Source organism: Littorina saxatilis, linkage group LG7, assembly GCF_037325665.1.
Source record: "Littorina saxatilis isolate snail1 linkage group LG7, US_GU_Lsax_2.0, whole genome shotgun sequence".
NCBI lineage: Eukaryota > Metazoa > Mollusca > Gastropoda > Littorinimorpha > Littorinidae > Littorina > Littorina saxatilis.
This window is the reverse complement of record NC_090251.1, coordinates 55,860,764-55,880,923: the sequence shown is the minus strand read 5'-3', so window position 1 is coordinate 55,880,923 and position 20,160 is coordinate 55,860,764. Positions and strand designations below refer to the sequence as shown.

At 42.8% G+C, this 20,160-nt stretch overlaps 2 protein-coding genes across 2 annotated transcripts in view; one reads left to right on the top strand and one right to left on the bottom strand.

Moving 5' to 3' along the window:
• Window positions 1-19,955, top strand: part of LOC138970250 (monocarboxylate transporter 13-like) — a 37,202-nt gene extending 17,247 nt beyond the window's left edge. Inside the window, exons 4-8 of the mRNA XM_070342747.1 lie at window positions 12,144-12,294; window positions 13,697-13,887; window positions 14,804-14,968; window positions 18,265-18,315; window positions 19,104-19,955. Of these exons, the coding sequence (XP_070198848.1) occupies window positions 12,144-12,294; window positions 13,697-13,887; window positions 14,804-14,968; window positions 18,265-18,315; window positions 19,104-19,630 (1,085 nt within the window). The 3' untranslated portion in view covers window positions 19,631-19,955. The remainder of the gene's footprint in view (window positions 1-12,143; window positions 12,295-13,696; window positions 13,888-14,803; window positions 14,969-18,264; window positions 18,316-19,103) is intronic.
• On the bottom strand, window positions 10,396-10,953 carry LOC138972006 (uncharacterized). The gene has a single exon (XM_070344848.1). The coding sequence runs from the start codon at window positions 10,951-10,953 to the stop codon at window positions 10,396-10,398; it is 558 nt and encodes a 185-aa protein (XP_070200949.1).
• Window positions 19,956-20,160: the final 205 nt, after the last annotated feature.

The window sequence follows — 20,160 nt, the reverse complement described above, 5'->3', positions numbered from 1 at the left end:
CAATCTGAAGCGACCTATCTCTGATTCTAGCAGACGATCTCTCCAATGTTTAACACAAAATCAGCAAACTCTCCTGTCACATAGAACGTCCATTATATAGTGCAATGTTGAAATGAAGTTACCGGTCTGAAACATTTAGTCGTTTCTTCTGAGACAATCCTTGTTCTCTTATCATCTACAGATTTACCGCAGTCTTCACCACGCGAATTCACAACAGAAGTCAGACTTTCGAACATATACAATCTACGTAGGCAAGCATGATACGTCATGACGTCATATGATTCCTAGCATATTGACGTAATGCTAAACATCCGGTTATCCCGAGTTTTCTCCGTAATACATGTCCGTGGGTTTTTCAATGTTCGGTTATTTCCGTGGCTTCATGCGGAAAGGGAACCGTCGTCTGCTATCAACGACATGGACCATTCTGGTCCTTGTTGCTGACAAAAACAAGATTTTAACACAGAATGTAATGTCAGAATAAACGCTATTGTGTTTTAATCGTAGCAATGGGGTCCGATATTTAGACCAGACAAGTATAATGCCGACGAGTCGGAGACTAAGAATAAAGTAAAAGAATAGGGACTATTTGAATGACGCGCATTTGACACTCTGAGTGATTAGGCTGAAATGAAATTGCGTACAAAATGTCGTCTGCATGACTGCATGTTCGACCCGTGTTGTTCGTTGTATAAATAGCTTAAACAATGACGACAACTCGGTGGTCATTGTTTAAGCTCTATTTATACAACTCCTGCAATGCAACCGAGGGGTGGATTAAATCTAGTTGATTATTTTTAGACAAGTAAGAAATTAGAACGAACTACTTTGATTAAACCCAAAAATCACACGTGGATTATTCGAAGTAAGAATAAAGAGGGTTAAAAAATAATCAACACTAGAATTTATTTTTAGAACATTTGAAACCCAGACGATTGGACCCTGTTGCGGAAGAATACGTACAATGTTGACTCAAAACTGTAACAACAATGGCTGACGTGTATGACTAGTCGACAGACGATGCCATTTGCTTTGTGTGTGTTTTTGTTGTTGCTTACTGTACATGACATACATTACGTGTAAAATCCAATTCTTTAACAGGCAACAAACCTTGCACATTTCCAGAAGCTGCAATCTGAAGCGACCTATCTCTGATTCTAGCAGACGATCTCTCCAATGTTTAACACAAAATCAGCAAACTCTCCTGTCACATAGAACGTCCATTAGGCCCTATATAGTGCAATGTTGAAATGAAGTTACCGGTCTGAAACATTTAGTCGTTTCTTCTGAGACAATCCTTGTTCTCTTATCATCTACAGATTTACCGCAGTCTTCACCACGCGAATTCACAACAGTCAGACTTTCGAACATGTACATATACAATCTACACACCCTGTTAGGTATGGTACTGGAGTTCTGGTCCTTGATCCTTTTCTAAACTTCCGGTGCGGCACGACGCGATAAGTTTTCTGCTTTTTTCTCAAAGTATACTCTGTTTTACACCCTGTAAGCCTTCGATGCAGTTGTAGACATATGTCAGGTAATACCTCACCAAGTTGTATGGTGTATGAGGCTGTCGTTGTGGCACAAACTTGCAATGAAATCTTCGATCGGGAGGTAACGTCCCAGGTCTTCTTAGATTTGATGTGGTAATGTCCTTGATGTTTACCTTTCGGGAGCATTATCGTCCGTTTTCTATACATATTTTACAGTCTAACACATTCACGCATTAAGTCAGCTGCTCTTCCAACCTTTCTTATCAACAGAAGGTCCATGCTCCGTGCTCAGACGTCAGTAGTCACTCCATTCATTGTCCTATGTATTCATGGGTGACGTCCTTGTCTTTTTCGCCAAGCAATGCACAAAAGATAACGTCCTTGTTCATTTTTGGCAAGAACAATTGCATTACTGTTTTGGCCAGTTTACAGTTGATTGATCTGTTCTAAATTCCCAACAGCTATATGCACATGATGTCAGTTGAAAAAAAGATAAAGTAGAGAAAACAATGAAAATGTTGTGCATTGTTTATGCAGACTAGGACGGGGGATTGAGCATACATTTGTTTGATTCAAACAAAATGTTAATGGTGTGCGAGGTGATGCTTGTTTCAGATGGCGGATTTGTCTGTGGAAACGCTAGATGGCAGTGTCTTAAACGTTTCGGAGGTCGTGGTGGAAGCAACTGCACCTGGTCCATCTGTGGATCCGACGCCTGTGGATCCGGGAAACCCGACCCACACTTCCACCCCTCACAAAAAGCTCCCGCGGCTGTGTGTCACCAGTGGCAAAACCTTCAAAACATCCAGTCACATGCATGAGCACGCCAGACTGGTACACAGCGCTGGAAAAGGTGCAAGATACCTCTGCAAGGTGTGTGGCAAGGGGTTTATGGCAAAGACTTACCTGGATTCCCATCTCAATTGGCATGACAATAAAGCACCACACAACTGTCAAACTTGCGAGAGGGTTTTCCAAAGCCTACATTGCATGAGAAGGCACCAGAAGTCTTGCAAAGGGGCAAACGTTCCACCCTCCTTTATGTGCGTCGACTGTGACAAAACCTTTGCCACCAAGGATTTGCTTGCACAGCACAGCACAGGCACATCCACGACGCAAAGGGCATGTTCCGCTGTCTTACTTGCCCAAAACACTACAAGTATCGGTCGGGCCTGTTCCGTCACTCGAAGTCGTGTCCCGGCATGTAACTTAATTCCTTTCACGCCTGGATGTAAAGCTCAGAGATACTGTTCACCTTTTAAACGCCAAAATCATTCGTTTTCTTTTGTCTTTTGTTTGCTGCTTGAAGTAATGTAGTGTTTTGCCAATACACCTATAAGTTTTTCAGTTGTTCTTTATTTCATTTTCCTGTTGTGTAGTTATTACAACGGCATCTGATAGATTGGTTTTAAGAAACTTATGTTCATGTTGTTTGTTGCTTGAAGTTAATTTTAATGTTACTGGGTGCTAAACTGATTAGTGTAACTTATTTTCGTTATAGTTTTATCATTTTTTCTTGTAAGAAATGTTGTTGGGTTTGTTTTTTTCCGAACTAATAACAATTTTTCTTCTTCTTCTTCTTCTTCTTCTTCTTCTTCTTCTTCTTCTTCTTCTTCTTTTTCTCTGGGTCCTGCGGTTTCATGTTTGAATAACTTGCTTACTAGCACTTGTTTTCCTGTAGCATGATCAATTGTTAACTGACGGAACTTGAGTGGTTTGTCAGAATGCGTTGACTCAAGGTGCTCTTTAGTGGCGCGGAGTGAGTCAAATTTAGCTTCACAGTGATAACACCTGAAGTCCATCAGCTGAAACAAGGAACAACGAATTCATAACAGAGAAATACTCATGCTATTGTGTATTGTAGGGGAAGGGGTATTCAGTTTGAATGCCACCCTTTGAACTGTTGGCTTCATGATGAAATGCGAAAACACCCCAAAACACGTTAGTAGACTTGAGGAAACACTTGTAGTACCCCAAGAAGCAATTCAACGCTTGAGATATTTTAGAACACATATATCAACTGCAAACTGGCCAAAACAGTGTTGCAATTGTTCTTTCAAAAAGTGAACAACGACGTTATCTTTTGTGCCTTGCTTGGCGAAAAAGACAAGGACGTTACCCATGAATACATAGGACAATGAATGGAGTGACTACTGACGTCTGAGCACGGAGCATGGACCTTCTGTTGATAAGAAAGGTGGGAAGAGCAGCTGACTTAATGCGTGAATGTGTTAGACTGTAAAATATGTATAGAAAACGGACGATAATGCTCCCGAAAGTTAAACATCAAGGACATTACCACATCAAATCTAAGAAGACCTGGGACGTTACCTCCCGATCGAAGATTTCATTGCAAGTTTGTGCCACAACGACAGCCTCATACACCATACAACTTGGTGAGGTATTACCTGACATATGTCTACAACTGCATCGAAGGCTTACAGGGTGTAAAACAGAGTATACTTTGAGAAAAAAGCAGAAAACTTACCGCGTCGTGCCGCACCGGAAGTTTAGAAAAGGATCAAGGACCAGAACTCCAGTACCATACCTAACAGGGTGTGATCTACGTAGGCAAGCATGATACGTCATGACGTCATATGATTCCTAGCATATATTGACGTAATGCTAAACATCCGGTTATCCCGAGTTTTCTCCGTAATACATGTCCGTGGGTTTTTCAATGTTCGGTTATTTCCGTGGCTTCATGCGGAAAGGGAACCGTCGTCTGCAATCAACGACATGGACCATTCTGGTCCTTGCTGCTGACAAAAACATGATTTTAACACAGAATGTAATGTCAGAATAGCTATATAAACGCTATTGTGTTTTAATCGTAGCAATGGGGTCCGATATTTAGACGAGACAAGTATAATGCCGACGAGTCGGAGACTAAGAATAAAGTAAAAGAATAGGAACTATTTGAATGACGCGCATTTGACGTGTTGTTCGTTGTGTATAGAGAATACTACATGGCTTGCTGTGTCGTACCAGATTTACACGAGTTGGTTTTTTAAATATTGAACTGCGAGCGAAAGCGAGCTGTTCACTATTTGAAAAAGCAACGAGTGTAAATCTGGTACGACACAGCAAGCCATGTAGTATTCTGTTTATCCTACATACTGTACTTATACGTGTATTTTACTGAAAATGTCCTGTAGTCGAGGCAGATTAATTGAAGACGCTTGTTTTGGAACCTCGATCTCTTCTAAAGCCTCGTGAAATCTATTACGTCAAAGCAAAGAAACGTCACTCTGAAAGTGTGGCGTGACGTGTTAGTTCTAAAGATTCATCGAGGGTAATTAGCGAGCGCAATTTTTGTTTCTATAATGACGTTTGTCTCGGTTTGGCATCATAAGCAGTGGAAAAACTGACAGGTCCCTGGCAGACTTGCTTGACATGACCTCATTTACATTATATACACACGTGTGATTTGAACGATTATTATCTCACGGGTGTCTCTTTCACGTATGTAGGATAAAAATAGCTTAAACAATGACAACTCGTTGATTACTGGAAAATAAACCACTCGTGGGTATTTGCAGCTGCTTGGTAATTCACTCGTGTGCTCCGCACACTCGTGAATTACCAAGCGGCTGCAAATACCCACTCGTGGTTTATTTTCCAGTAATCAACTCGTGGTCATTGTTTAAGCTCTATATAATCCAGCTTAGCTTTTTCAGGACCATCTCTTTGGAATTCTTTGCCAATAGAAATCAAACGATCCGCATCCTTAAAGGCTTTTAAAAGGCAGTTGCACACACATTTGATCACACTACAAACTGCCCCTGATGTTTAGTTTCCATTGTGTACTCGGATAATGTATGCAATGCTTGTTTTTTAAATATTGTATATGTAGTTAATCTGAATGTGTAATCCCTCGTCCCCCTCCTTCTTGAAACTTTAGCTGCCTGTATATGGCCCTGTTCGGCAATACATTGCTGTACTTGTTAAAGAAATTTAAAAAAACATTTACGTTTGTTTGTGTCTGGTTTTGTTTTATATGACTTTGTGAGTCCAATATTTTTCATGTTTATACTCGACCATTATTTTGATGTTTTATTAACCGCCCTGATATGGCCCTTCGTGGTCGGCTGGGCGTTAAGTAAACAAACAAACAAACAAAAAATGTTATATTAGTTTAATACTTTGATGAGGTATGTGTGCAGTCTTTGCTTTGTTTACAATTATTCTCTGTATATGTTCCAAGGACAGGTTGGAAGATTAGGCTAAGCCTAAAACCTTTATCCTTATGTAATAAAGTTCTGAGTTCTGAGTTCTCTCTCTCTCTCTCTCTCTCTCTCTCTCTCTCTCTCTCTCTCTCTCTCTCTCTCTCTCTCTCTCTCTCTCTCTCTCTTGAAAATTCAATTGAGTAATAACTGCATTACTAAAGTGTAATAAAAAGGCACGGGGGAGTAACGAGCCGGGGGAGTAGCGATACGGGGGAGTAGGCCTAACGAGCCGGGGGAGTAGGCCTAACGAGCCGGGGGAGTAACGATACGGGGGAGTAACGAGATGCTCCCGGTTGGAAATACGTTCGTCTAACTCAATATAAAATTGCTGGACTCTGTCTCTCTAGCTGCTGTGACACGATTACGCGTCTTACGATAACTCAGCCAATCTTCTAAAGAAATACTCGTTTTTGCTCTCAGGTGAATTTGATTTCGCTCGTCGATTAACTTTAAAATGTCTGGGGTAATCCAGAGTGCGTCTTTGGGGCGTACAGTAACTTCTTTAACCGGCATGAACTGCTTTGCAACATTCATAAATGTCAAGTTCTACTAAAATCGTCAATACTATCATTAAACATTTCATTTGTCATCACCATACCAGTCTGTCCAGTCAACTTGTGAAAGAGCGTTACAGAACCCTATATTCAATTTATCGTAATTGAAAATAGTTCGTTTGAAGGAGTTACTCACATTTACAGTACTTTTTAGTATCGCCCGTGGCACGCTGTGGTCGCTGCAAATTGGTGGCAGAACATCTACAGATTTAATTAGTTGTGGCGTTTGTGTAATTATGAGATCTATGCAGGTACTGCTTGTTTCAGTTATACGTGTGGGAACATTGACAAGTTGACAGAGCTGATATGAATGCAACATATTGACAAAATTGTGAGAGGGAAAACTTATAAAATCAACGTTAAAATCATCACAAATTTCACATTTCAATACCTGACTATTTACTTTTCTTAAAATTTAATCTATTAATTCCCAATATTGAACATTTCAATTCGGTGGACGGTAGAATGAACCTATCAAAATACTTTCTTTATGCAATTTTATCTCAACCCACACGGCTTCTAGGCTGACGACGTTAAATTCAGGACGGGGTTTATGATACAAATAATTCTTTACATAAATTGCTACTCCGCCGTAAGGATGGTCTGGACGGTCAAGTCGAATAGGGGGGCTAAAATTTGGAATCAATAATGAGCAATTATCATCCGAATGCGCTAGCCATGTCTCTGAAAGTGTTAAGACATCGTGCCGTTGAACTTCGGGCTGCACTGAATAAATTAATTTTGTTCCTAAGGCTTCTGACTTTAATGTGTACGACACTGATTTCATGCTCGTGTTCAGGACCTGGGTTCTTTTCTACATCACCTGATAAGTACAAAAATATACTGCCGACCCTCTTCATAACTGGTGAACTGGTGGCCCACGAAGTTCTTTTACTGTCCTGGCTCGCGGATTCTTGCATTTATCACGCCCCAGGTAGTTTTACCACATTCTTTATGTAAAGTGAAGGTAAAAGACTGAAACATATACTGTTCAAAAAAAGAAACGCATAGTTGCTACTTGCCAAATTTGTTTTATTTTTCGAAAAAATTAACAGAAAATCCAATATTTAGATTATTTGTTTGAAATTTGGTATGGACACAGTTGAATGCACACACAGTTCATTTGCATCTTCAAATCAATCAGTCAATCAATACGATTGGGTGCCGAGGCTGTCAAGTCAGTAGGGGGTGTGACTGCCTTGAGCAGCAACAACTGCCCGGCACCTTCTGGGCATGGACTGGATCAGATGCCGGATATCTTGCTGTGGGATGGTGTCCCACTCCTCCTGAAGTGCCTGCAATAGATCGCGGTGATTTGCCGGCGCTTCTTCTCGCCTGCGCACACGTCTGTCAAATTCATCCCAGAGGTGTTCTATCGGGTTCATGTCTGGCGACATGGATGGCCAGGGAAGCACCTGGACATGGTGGTCGGTGAGGAACTGGGTGGTGAGTCGTGCTGTGTGCGGGCGAGCGTTGTCCTGCTGGAATATGGCATCCTGGTCAGCCAGAAGAGGAAGGGCGTGTGGGCGCAGAATTTCCTCCACGTATCGCTGGGCAGTTATGCGCCCTTGGACGTGCACCAGGGTGCTCCTTCCAGCGGTATAGATCGCCCCCCACACCATGACGCCTCCACCACCATGAACGGGTGCCTCATCCACACAGTTGGGCGCGTAACGTTCGTTTACTCTCCGGTAGACCCTCCTCCGACCATCATGTCGCTGGAGCAGGAAGTAGGACTCGTCGCTGAACCACACGTGTCTCCAGTGATTCCGGACGGTCCAGCGAAGGTGCTGGTTGCCCCACTGCACTCGGTTCTGGCGATGGCGGCGGGTGAGGACAGCTCCTCTGTGAGGTCTGCGAGCTCTCAAACCAGCTTCATGCAGGCGGTTCCGCACGGTCTGGTCCGATAATCGGTGTGGCCCGGGGAGAGCCTGGACAGAAGATGAGGCCGACAGGAAACGATTCCGGAGGTGGCGGAGCCGTATGAAGCGGTCGTGAGCAGCAGTTATCGCCCTTGGTCTTCCCGCTCGTGGCAAGTCAGCAACGGAGCCAGTGGCTTGAAACCTGACCCACAGTCTACTGATGGTGCTCTGGGACACGTGGAAGTGCCTGGCGATTGCACTTTGACTTTGGCCTGCTTGTAAACGACCCAATGCAATTTGGCGGTCTTCTCTGCTCAATCGGGCCATCTTTCGTCGCTGAATTGTCGTCTGATTTCTTTGTGGCGAACAATCCGCTTTTATGGGTTTTGGAAGACATGGTGAGAGCTCAATATTCCCCGAGTTTCACGAGATTACACTGAAGCATGACGAGTGGTCATGCCAAATGAGCAATTTTGACATTGTAGCCACTGATAACGCATGCGTCACGTGCAGAGCTCACTTGTGGCAATGGACGAAAGGTCGACGACCAGATAAACATTTTCTGCAGTTTGGTGGATATCCTTGTAGCCATATAACTAAATTATCCAAATATTACAAGCTATGCGTTTCTTTTTTTGAACAGTATATGTAAACAAAGGAAACCAAAAGAAAAAATACAAATTGATATGAAAAGAATCAAAACACAAAATCGCGACCTCTAAACCAACGCAGTCGCGACCGAGCATCCAACGCTTGGTAGAAAATGGGGTACACAAAAAATCAAATTATTCAAACACACAACGCGCAAAGCCTGGCAAATCGTCTCGCATGCGATACGCATGCTTTTTACGACGCTATAATTATTTTTCGTCACTGTGTGACGCGTTCGGCTGTTCTATCATCTCAATGGCTGGCTGTTGCTCCGTCTGAATTCGTCCCACCGCCAAGTCGTTTTTGTGGTTTATTTCGCATTTAGGTCCCAGGTAGCATTATGAAGTTTTAATACGATCAATCGGACCTATTATCAAGTTAGTGTATCAACTTTTGAACGAACTGCGCCCAGTAGTTTCCCAGCAATAAGCTGTCAAGTCGAGACACACACACAGACACACAGACACACACACACACACACACACACACACACACACACACACACACACACACACTCACGATTAGAAGTCTGATAAAGCTGACCAGTTTTTAAAGCTGAAGGTAACACAACAAAAAACGAACAATGATAACGGAACGCGGGCTAATGATTTAAGTGAAGTTAAAATCACAAATGGTAACACAGAAGATTCACATAAGAAAGCAAGTTTGCGACAGAGAACTACTGCTTTTACTCATACTCATACTCATAACATTTTATTGATCCAACAAAGGAAATTAAATTGGTCATCAGCACATATAGGTCATTAATTAATAATTATAAAAGAATAAGAGAAGAAAATTCATAAAACCCATGATAAAAAAATACCCTTTTTTCTTGCACACCTGACACACCGACACACCAATACACATGCATACATACCTACATACATACCTACATACATACATACATACATACATACATACATACATACATACATACATACATACATACATACATACATACATACATACATTCCATGTTAAAGTGTAGTTAAGAACATCACAGTAATTATATCATTGTTTGGATTAACAGATAAGTTTGTATGTAAATGATGATAACAACAATCCATAATTAACGCTATTGCACTACCAAAAGAAGAGACCAACCAAACACATAAAACCAATCACAGTAATAGAAACACCCAATTCTGGCCCTGTACATGCTTAAATTAACTGACATATCCTGTCAGGATCAGGAACATAAAAATGGCCAGAGGGAGGGTGTATCTGCGGGCTGGTCTGAGAAGAATTGCGCTACAAAAAGACAACAGAAAAAACAAGGGTAAAGTTTGTAAAGAGGGTTCAAAAACAAGATTAAGTAAAGAACGTATATACAGAGTTCCCAATGGGTAACGGTTTTCCATTAGGAAACAACAACACTCAGTCTGTAGCTCTCAGCTCGTGGTTCAAAATATACATATGTAGGCGCACGGGAAGAAAGAAATACAACAAAAAATACAAAGTACAAGATACAAAAAAAGCAAGCAGTCGTGGGCAGATGTCAATATTTCACGGTGTCACATTTTACTGCTAGCAGCAGCATACACACTTCACTGGGTAAGCTGTAGCTTACAGAAGACGAGCTAGTTATACAAGGCTATACTCATTTTTCTAGTTCTTCCTCGTTGAACACTTTTGTGATTTTTTCGTTCTTTTTTATGAAGATTTCGCCATCACGGACCCATGTGTCCTCGATACGCCTCTCTTGTTTTAGGCGACGTGCTTCAGCTGCCAGTCTGGCCCGCTGCCTCGTCAGGTCGTCGTTTACAAACACCCCCCGTGGTGCTGACCGCGCAGCGGCTTCCGCTGCTGAAACGGGTGGCGAAAATCCCATGGTCGGGGCCGTCTTGTTCTTGAGGTGCCTCCGAACGCCCATCAGCAACCGCTTGTGTCGATAGGAGGTGAACTTGACAATGATCTGGTCTGGTCTGCCGACGCGGTGGGATCTGTCGATCATCTCAGTTGTGATGGTGACGCCAAGTGCAGCCCCTAGTTTCTTGGTAACTTCGTCAGTGTTCTCGTTGTCAGCGGCGGGGATGCCACTGATCCTGACGCAGTTGCGCCTCGAATACTGCTCGAGCTCGTCGACACGAGTGTGGAGGTCCGCGATCTCTCGGTCCTTGCTGGCCACCGTCTCTTTCAGTTCCTCAATCTGCTGCATCAGGGGGGCCTGTGTCGTGCCTCCTTTAGAAGTCGCAGGATTGCTAGACCCGACAGGGTCTCGCGCAATCCCTCCTTGACGGAGGTGACTGTGGAACTCGACATCGCCGAAGTTGTCGCGTCTGGCGGAGAGCTGAGGGTGGTGCTGTGCAGGGGCTGTTCTACTACGATGATGGTTGAATCGTCAAATGCGTCTAACTGTCCTCTAGATCAAGGCACGGCCTTTTTTCTGTATCGTCGATGATAGGCGAGACCTCTCCTCTTCCCCTCTTTGTAGTGTCAGACATTTAAGTTAGCAATGTGATAACGGCAAGGAATAAACACTATGAACAGTCAATGAACAGTCAAGAGCAGTCAACCAAATAGTTCAAATAGTTCAATCGTGTGCCTGTGCTTGTGCCAGTGACTGTGACTGTGACTGTGCCGTGACGCGTCACAGATATGGTTCAGTGGAGCAGAAGAGCAACACAGTTACACATAGAAATAGCGAGGTGCACGTGAAGTTTGTACAAGCATTTCGTCTGTCACTAGACCGGTGTCACATCTGGGGGAAAATGACAATACTTGCAAAGAGTGATTTGAAAAACATCCAACTTACTCGCTTATGAGGTGTTTACACGGCTCCATATAAAATAGAGTAAAGGTTGGCAACCTTACTGAATCCGTGGAACCAAAAAACACATGAGAGCACAGCCCGTATCCACCACAAAGACATTAGAACTGAGAGCTACAGAATCCTCGCTCAACTGTCCGCCATCTTGACTTTTGTCCAAACGTCTATTTTGTGAGATACAGGACTCACGGCAGTCGTTGTGTGAATTAGGTCAGTTCGACCTTCGCTTACCACGCTTGGCGTGCAATGCACGGAGTTCTACCGACCTCATTTTTTTTTAACATTTTTTTGTCGATTTCTCACGTAGGCACTTCCCGCTTATACGTCAATGAAGAAACCGTTTTGATATGACATTCAGGCAAAGTAAATTTGTAATGGAATGTTGTGGTGTTGAATGTGACATCTGTCAGACTGATACACACCCTCCCCCGTCTCCCTCCTACAGCAATGCCCGGGGGGGGGGGGGGGGGGGGGGGGAGAAGACACTGATTTTCAGAAATGGGATAATTACGCATGAAAATGAAAGTACAATGTAGGTAAACATAAAAGAGTCGTGTGCCTGTGTTCTGTCCATCAAGCTATGGGTCAAGGCATGTCCTACGCGGGGTCACAGATCATCCTGGGCTATTACTTCCCTGACCACGCCAGCATCGTGATAGGAGTGTCCATAGCGGGTGGCGCCCTGGGTATCTTCGTCCACCCGCCTCTCCTTCAGACCCTGACGGACTGGTTCGGTCTTCGCGGAGCATTCTTTCAACAGCTCTGTGTGTGGTGCTCTGATGCGTCCTGCCAGGTCGCTACCTTGTTTATCTTGTTGTTGTTGTTGTTGTTGCTGATGCTGTGGTGGTGGTGGTGGTGGTGGTGGAGGTGGCGGTGGTGATGATGTTTTTATTGTTGTTGATGTTATTGATGGTGGTGGTGTTGTTGTTGGTGGTGATGTGTTGTTGTTATTGTTGTTGTTGTTGTTGTTTTTGTCGTTGATTTAAGCGTATTTTATTCACTTTTGCTGTGTACAATTGTTTCACACCATAAAACACCGTATTAAAGAACGACAACAAGCAAACAGTTGCTGTCGTTGTTGTCGTTGTCGTCGTTGTTGGTGTTGTTTTTTCATGTGCACTTGTTTCTTGTTATCCCACGAGTGAGGTTTAACGCGTTTAGCCGCGCGCACTTTCAGGCGAGTACGTCAACTGACCTGTGTGATCGGACACATCTTTTCACTTAGTGCACCAGGCAAAGCAGGGATTCGACCCCGAACCTTTCAGCTTAAAGGCCGAAGCGCTTACTGCTAGGCCACTGTGCCCGTGCCTTTGTTATGATTGTTGCGACCTTGGATATTTCATAGACAATCGATTCCCCACGCCTGTTGGGTTAAAAAGGCAATCATGTTACGTTGGCTGACAGACTGCTTTCCAGCAAAAGGGCCGCATAATTGGAAGAACATTGATTATTTTGTAATGATTTTTTGATTTTGATTTAATGATGTTTCCGCATTAGTTTGTGTTTATGTGCAAAAATTCACAAAGGTATTTCATCGATATACATTTCCGATAATAAACCTAACGAATACCACGAGCATTTTAGTTTTATGTCAAATCGTTTTCTGTTGACAGAGAGGAAAGAAAAACTACCAAGTCTAAACACCAAGGCAACGCCATGCAGAGGTCATGCCGCGTCATCAGGGACGCGTGCTCTGGTTACATGTTTTTGCTGACGTCATGGCCGCTGCTGACTTTCAATTTATCAGTTTTTCTGTGTTCCATTGCTTATCACGGTTTGCTGGTCCAGTTACCAGCCTATTTAATTGAACACAGGAAGGTCTGTGTTGAAAACATGCATCTGTTTTCTTTGTTATCATATCTTCCTTATTATACATTTTTGCTATGACAACAAACACACACACACAAGTGCATGTGCTGTGAGGCAGGGTGTGTGTGTGTGTGTGTGTGTGTGTGTGTGTGTGTGTGTGTGTGTGTGTGTGTGTGTGTGTGTGTGTGTGTGTGTGTGTGTGTGTGTTCGTGCATGCGTTCGTTCGCAGTGTGTGTGTGCGTGTATGTGTGCTCTCTGACTCTCAGTATGTTTGCATAATTGCACAGATTCATCGGTATTCTTCTACCTGTTTTGTCGCCAGTGGCCTTACTCCTACACAAGCATCGTTCTCCATCTCGATCTTCGGGATCGGCAGTTTCTTCTCTCGCATAGCGTCAGGATTTATCGCCCATGACAAGCGAGTAGGAAGTCTGCTGGTCTACTGTGGCCTCCTGGGAGTTCAGAGCTTCTTTACCTTGGCAGCGCCATCTTTGATGGCGAGGGGAATTGTGGGTAAGTCTGTTTATTAATTGGAAACAGTGTTTATCTCATACAGTCATTTTGTTGTTTAGATTGTGAAGAAATAATCAGAATGATATGTAAATCTAAACAACGAAGTGACTGTGGTAAGATGAACAAAGTTAAAAAACAAAGGAATACTGTACTCACCAATACAAGAACGGGACAAGACGGTACGAATTTTCGCTTATGGAAGCTTCATCAGGAAAAACAAGAACACAAAAGACAACAAAAAGCAGACGCAACACGGAACGAACAAGGTTTGAAAGAAAATGGAGGGGAAACACGCAAAAAAGGGAAGGAACTCTAGGAACGGAAATGAATGAAAGGGGAGAGAAGTGGTTGGATGATGTCATGGGCACAGGCATACTAGACTAAAAGTGATACACATTAATAAAAGGGGGGGGGAAAGAGGGGAGAAAAAAATAAATAAATAAAAAAAAATTTTTTTAAAAATTAAAAAAAAAAGGAGGGGGGGGGGGAGGGGGGGGAAACGTACGCACGTACACGCACACATACACACACACACACACACACACACATTCACACACAAACACACACACACACACACGTACCGTAAATCCACAGTAGGTTGGGGAATACAAGTACATCACATTTTCGCATTCAAACCGTCAGGTGTGGATGTGCCCAGGAATAATATAAAATCGGACTCTACTTGTTTTCTGTCTGTGGAGGTGCTGTACATTTGCCAGACACCTTTCACACGTGCATCCAGGGAGGTGTGGTTGCTGCTGTTGAAATGTTGGGCAACAGACCTACAGCGGCGATGCCGAACATCTGCCAGATGTTCGGTGAAGCGGGTAGAGAGGGTTCTTTCGGTCTCACCAATGTAGAGTACTGGGTTTACGAATCGAAATCTAAACAACGAAGTGATATGTGTATTTGACAGGCTGCTACAGCTTCTCCTTCCTGGTGGGCTTGTACACGGGCGGCAGCTACGCTCTCATCTTCCCCGTGCTGTGTGACCTGGCCGGTCTTCGTCACTCGTCCACCGCACTGGGTATGGCCACCTTCTTTCTTGGTGTCGGAAGTCTGCTGGGGGCGCCGCTAACAGGTCAGTCACACGGCTTAACTCGCACTGTTGACGAGTTAGGAGTCTTTATAGGGTATTTTAAATCCAATAACATATAGACTGCCAACGTTCCAAATTTAGAATAAAAACAAGCAAGGTGTGTTATGGGAACGTCTAATTGTGGTAAAACAAAACGATACTGTCACTGATCTTCGACCCAGGGGCTTGATTCCATTGTTGAAGAGTTAGAATTTTGTTCATAGTTTTTTGTGTTTTTTGTTGCTTTAATAATGATGAAATGAAGTGGATTTTAGTGTGAATAAAGGATCTTTCTGAAAACGTGTTCTGCCCTATCTTTTTACACTGACTTCAACCTTCACACCAACACACTCCAAACACAGAACTTTGGGAGGATGCAGACTTATTATTTCCTCACCAAAATATAACACAATTCTTCACTTCAAATACATTAATACGAATCAACTTCTCGAACACACAGCTCACACAAACATATAGCATTCACTCAATGCATGTAAATACATAATATAAAGATACTTTCTCAAAGATAGATTAACGCACAAGATAAGGTGCTGACAGACACTCACGAGTTCGTATCACGGCTCACTGCATGTCGTCATTTACACATCCTTGTGTCGCTGAATCCCGTAGATGATGAATTTCCAGAAACTTTCCTTATAGGTGCCAACACACACCTTTCACGTTTCTCCCCGAGAAACATTTCCGCCATTAGCGAAATAAACCGTCGCCTCTGCGACCGGTAACGATGGTGACTCCGCCGTCAAGCCATCTCTGCGCCGATGTGGTCTCTTCCCCCACCATCGCCCCGCATTCTCCCGTGTAAGGTCCCTCCCTTGTCCACGCCATGGAAACTCCTCATGAAAACTCCTAAAGAATTAACCCAAGTCTTAATACACATTCTCTTAACCCATATCTTCTTCCCAAAACGTTCATGTATCATCTCATACATTCTCGTTCATTCTACATTCACATTCCGTCCACATTCAATATCCACGCTATACTTAATCTATGAATAACACTGCCCTACATAGCATCACCGTCTTAAACATAACATAAATGCGTAACAGCAATTATGTTCAAGAATTTACCAACGAAAACCATAACACAATCACAACAAGAATTCTCTCAAAACTTCACACTAGAATTTAGTGCACTTTGTATACACTAACCTTTACATTCCAGCTATGTATTCCAACTTCAATAATATACAACATAGTAAATCATTTACCTTAAGAGACCCGTCTCTTGAAAGAGAGTTTGTCCCTGACAAACTTGACACACGCTGACAACCTCACTGGTTGAAAATGTTGAGCGTTGTGACGATATTAAACCCAGACCAGCTACATTTCTCATAAACACAACTCATGTCAAACTATGGTTTTCTCGTGCAACGCACAAAACCCGTGATAACGCCTCTCCGGTCACCTACGCATCGCACTTCAATATTTAGGGAGGTTAAAAACACGACGTGGTTTCACATCACAAATATGCTACTCACATCTTTGTGACACAATATACTATACAATTCTTGGTTTTTTTATTCTGAATTTTGGAACGTTAGTAGTCTATATGTCCGTCTGTCTGTCCTTCTGTCTGTCTGTCTGTCTGTTTGCCATGATTTAGATCCCTAGTATTTTGGTCGATAGAGATGAAATTTTGTGTGTAGCTATTTTCTTTTGGCGAGTGCCCATGGTTTTGTTGTGGCGGACTGTGCACCATATCCAGGGTTGGACCAAGTGTACAAGAAAGGGGGGGGGGGGTGAGGCAGAGATACAGGGGTAAGGGCAGTCGGGGCATCGGAGCCTAGAATGTTCTAGACGGTAGAACGTGTAGCATAGACCTGAGTACGTGTACGTGTTGATATTGCGTCACCTGTGACTCACATGTTCCAAATGCATACGCTGTTTTGCAGACTGCAGATCTTGGCAAACGCGTGACGTAAAAACTAGATTTGATGACGTTACCCGTACACGTTCCCGTACACGTCCTGAAAAGTGCTGATCTAGATCTTGCTACTATCTGTTGGCGGGTACGTGGGGTGCCTTGCCCTCTACATGCTGTGAAAATGTCGCATTTGAAAAGAGATATTTGTGACCCTCCACCACGAAATGAGTCGAATGTCACCTCGCGCTGTTCCTCCGCGCTAGGCTTAAATAAAAGTCCGGGGAGTGTCTTGGAACAGTGTGAGGGTCACCTTAGTCACAGGCTTATAACTCAAACAGTTTTCGCTCTTTTCTAAAACGGTTTTCCCCACTGGATAGAGCATAACAAACTCGTTAGAAAAATGTAAAAATATGAAAATCATGCAAAGGTGACATGCGACTCATTCCGTGGTGGAGGGTCACATTTGTGGTCTCTCCTTGCAACAAAAACCAACAAACAAGAGAGAAGTTTTCTAGGTATGGATTGGGGAAGCGGTGGGCTTCTGGAACACAGGACAACCCCCTCTGAGATCCAGCCCTTCTTTAATCTATAGTTATTCACAATTCTATATACTTAAGTTATAGGTGGGTATAGCCATCCTGAAGTCAGCGACAAGTTGACGCAAATTTGATTTAAGAATTTACCAAAACTGGTTTCAATTGTGTTTTCATTTTGTTTTGATCTATAGTTATTCGTATAATTAGATATATGAATCGGTCCAAGAAAAGAGGCGTACATTTTAACAAGAAACAACCATCGTTAAATTTGGGACGAAATAAAGCGTTACAATAATGCACTGACATCCCCCATGGAAATGCAGTGTCAGAAGTTACAAGGTGAGGAAAATTTACCTACTGCGTGAACGTCATGATATTGTGATATGAGGGGATGCAAATGGATTGTGTGCATGTGCGTGTGTGTGTGTGTGTGTGTGTGTGTGTGTGTGTGTGTGTGTGTGTGTGTGTGTGTGTGTGTGTGTGTATGTGTGTCTTCGTGCGTGCGAGCGCGTGTATGCGTGTGGGTATATGTGTGTGTGTGTGTGTGTGTGTGTGTGTTTGTGTGTGTGTGTATCTGTGTGTGTGTGTGTGTATCTGTGTGTGTGTCTATGTGTGTGTGCGAGCGTGTGTGTGGTGTGTGTATGTGTGTGTGTGTGTGTGTGTATGTGTGTGTGCGAGCGTGTGTGTGGTGTGTGTATGTGTGTGTGTGTGTATGTGTGTGGTTCTGTTAGTACATGTAATGTATTTGACTGTAAATGCAAGTAAAGTATATGCTTGCACGGTTGTGTATTTAAGTACTATAGTCTTGTTTGAATGCGGTTCGTAGGTGTGTATATAATCAGCCATTTATTTTACAAATATGTCGGTATTCCTTTTCAGAAGCGGTGTATGAAATCAATAAAAGCTCCTATACGCTGTTCGGATGTATAGGTGAGTGCTGGCATTCATCATCTCATTAATATTTTTTATTGATAGAAACCTAGGCTTGCTAGGTATACCAATGATTATGCTTGACAAACGTGGTTGTAAACTGTGTGGTATCTAGACAGATGGTCGAGATAGCACTAACTAAATGCGCCTTTAATGGCAATGAAAGTCACTTAAACACTACCTTAACATTATAATGGCCAAGCCTACCGACAGCACCGTGTTCAGATTTCATGAATTTTGCATTTTTCCTTCATTCGGTTTTTTATGCGTTATTTTATTGTTTGTATTTTGTTCGAGTTAGGCTTTGCTTTTCAGTTTTGTTCTATGGATTTATACCCTTGTTCGTCCATCCATTGACTGATTGATTGACCGATCTCGCCTGTCACATGTTGCGACCTGTTTTCATCTTCCACACAGCACATATACATATAGCTGTTACCATAAATGTGCAGTAAAATGTAATGTTGTTGCATGCAGTAATGTTTGGTCTCGTTCTTTCCAGCTGCCATTTACTTTGCCTCCACTGTGTGTGGGAGCCTGGTCACTGTAACATGTAATGTTGTTGCATGCAGTAATGTTTGGTCTCGTTCTTTCCAGCTGCCGTTTACTTTGCCTCCACTGTGTGTGGGAGCCCTGGTCACTGTAAAATGTAATGTTGTTGCATGCAGTAATGTTTGGTCTCGTTCTTTCCAGCTGCCATTTACTTTGCCTCCACTGTGTGTGGGAGCCTGGTCACTGTAACATGTAATGTTGTTGCATGCAGTAATGTTTGGTCTCGTTCTTTCCAGCTGCCATTTACTTTGCCTCCACTGTGTGTGGGAGCCTGGTCACTGTGTTTTCCTCACGCGCCGTGGCTGACAACCAACCTTCTTCACATCCAGACGCAGAGCTTACACCACACGGGCAAAATAGTGAATGGACTTTTCCAGAACAACAAAGTCTGCTACAACAGAAAACTCATCCCAAGGACATTGCAACTAATGGGGTAGAGGTCATCACAATCAACGATATAGCAAGGCATTCACAACCAGAGGAAGAGCTGACGAAAACAAACATAAGCAATGAGCAGTCGAATCATCTTTTACAGCAACAATTCCAGCAGCCTTCAGAAAGCAGTATTGAAGACAAACAAAGTTTAAACAACGAAACAATTGCTTGCTCGACAACAGAAGATAATAACAGCAATCTGGTATGTGATACAGAAACTGCACAACCCAAATCAGACAGCGACAATTTGGAGGAGAAGAGGTTTCTTTCACGGGAAATAACGGACAGCATTGGTACAGGTGCAGTTCTCAAGAAAAACAATTGTTAGGCTGACAATGTGGTTCAATGTTTCTGAGAAAGTCGAAAACCCGTCATGGAAAACGTACTTTAAACATTATGTCAATCATTCTCTCGATCGGCCAAAAAGACTGACACTGATGAGTCTGTCAGTCGATGAATAAAACAAATCGCTAAATGTTAAACTGTAGACATTCGGTCAACCTCCCTGATAAATCCAAATGGATTTCAACCAAATTTAAAAATCAGAAGAGATCAGCTAGTGTTAATGGACAATACGAAACACTGCTTGGTTGGTATAAAATGTTTCACTGTTGAGATTCTGAAATACAACGCTTTGTTAGAGACAACTTGGGATCTCGTGCAGATAAATATAACTTTTTTCTTTACAAATAATAACACAATAAAAACAAAACTGAAACGCAAATATTACACGCCATTTTACTGCATAAATATTCTATTCAATTTTGTTTAAGGGGCTGCATTTGCCAGTCAATTAATTTAGTCAAGCCTAATTAAACACAAAGCGTGCGCGGACACTTGTACGGGAAATTATAAATT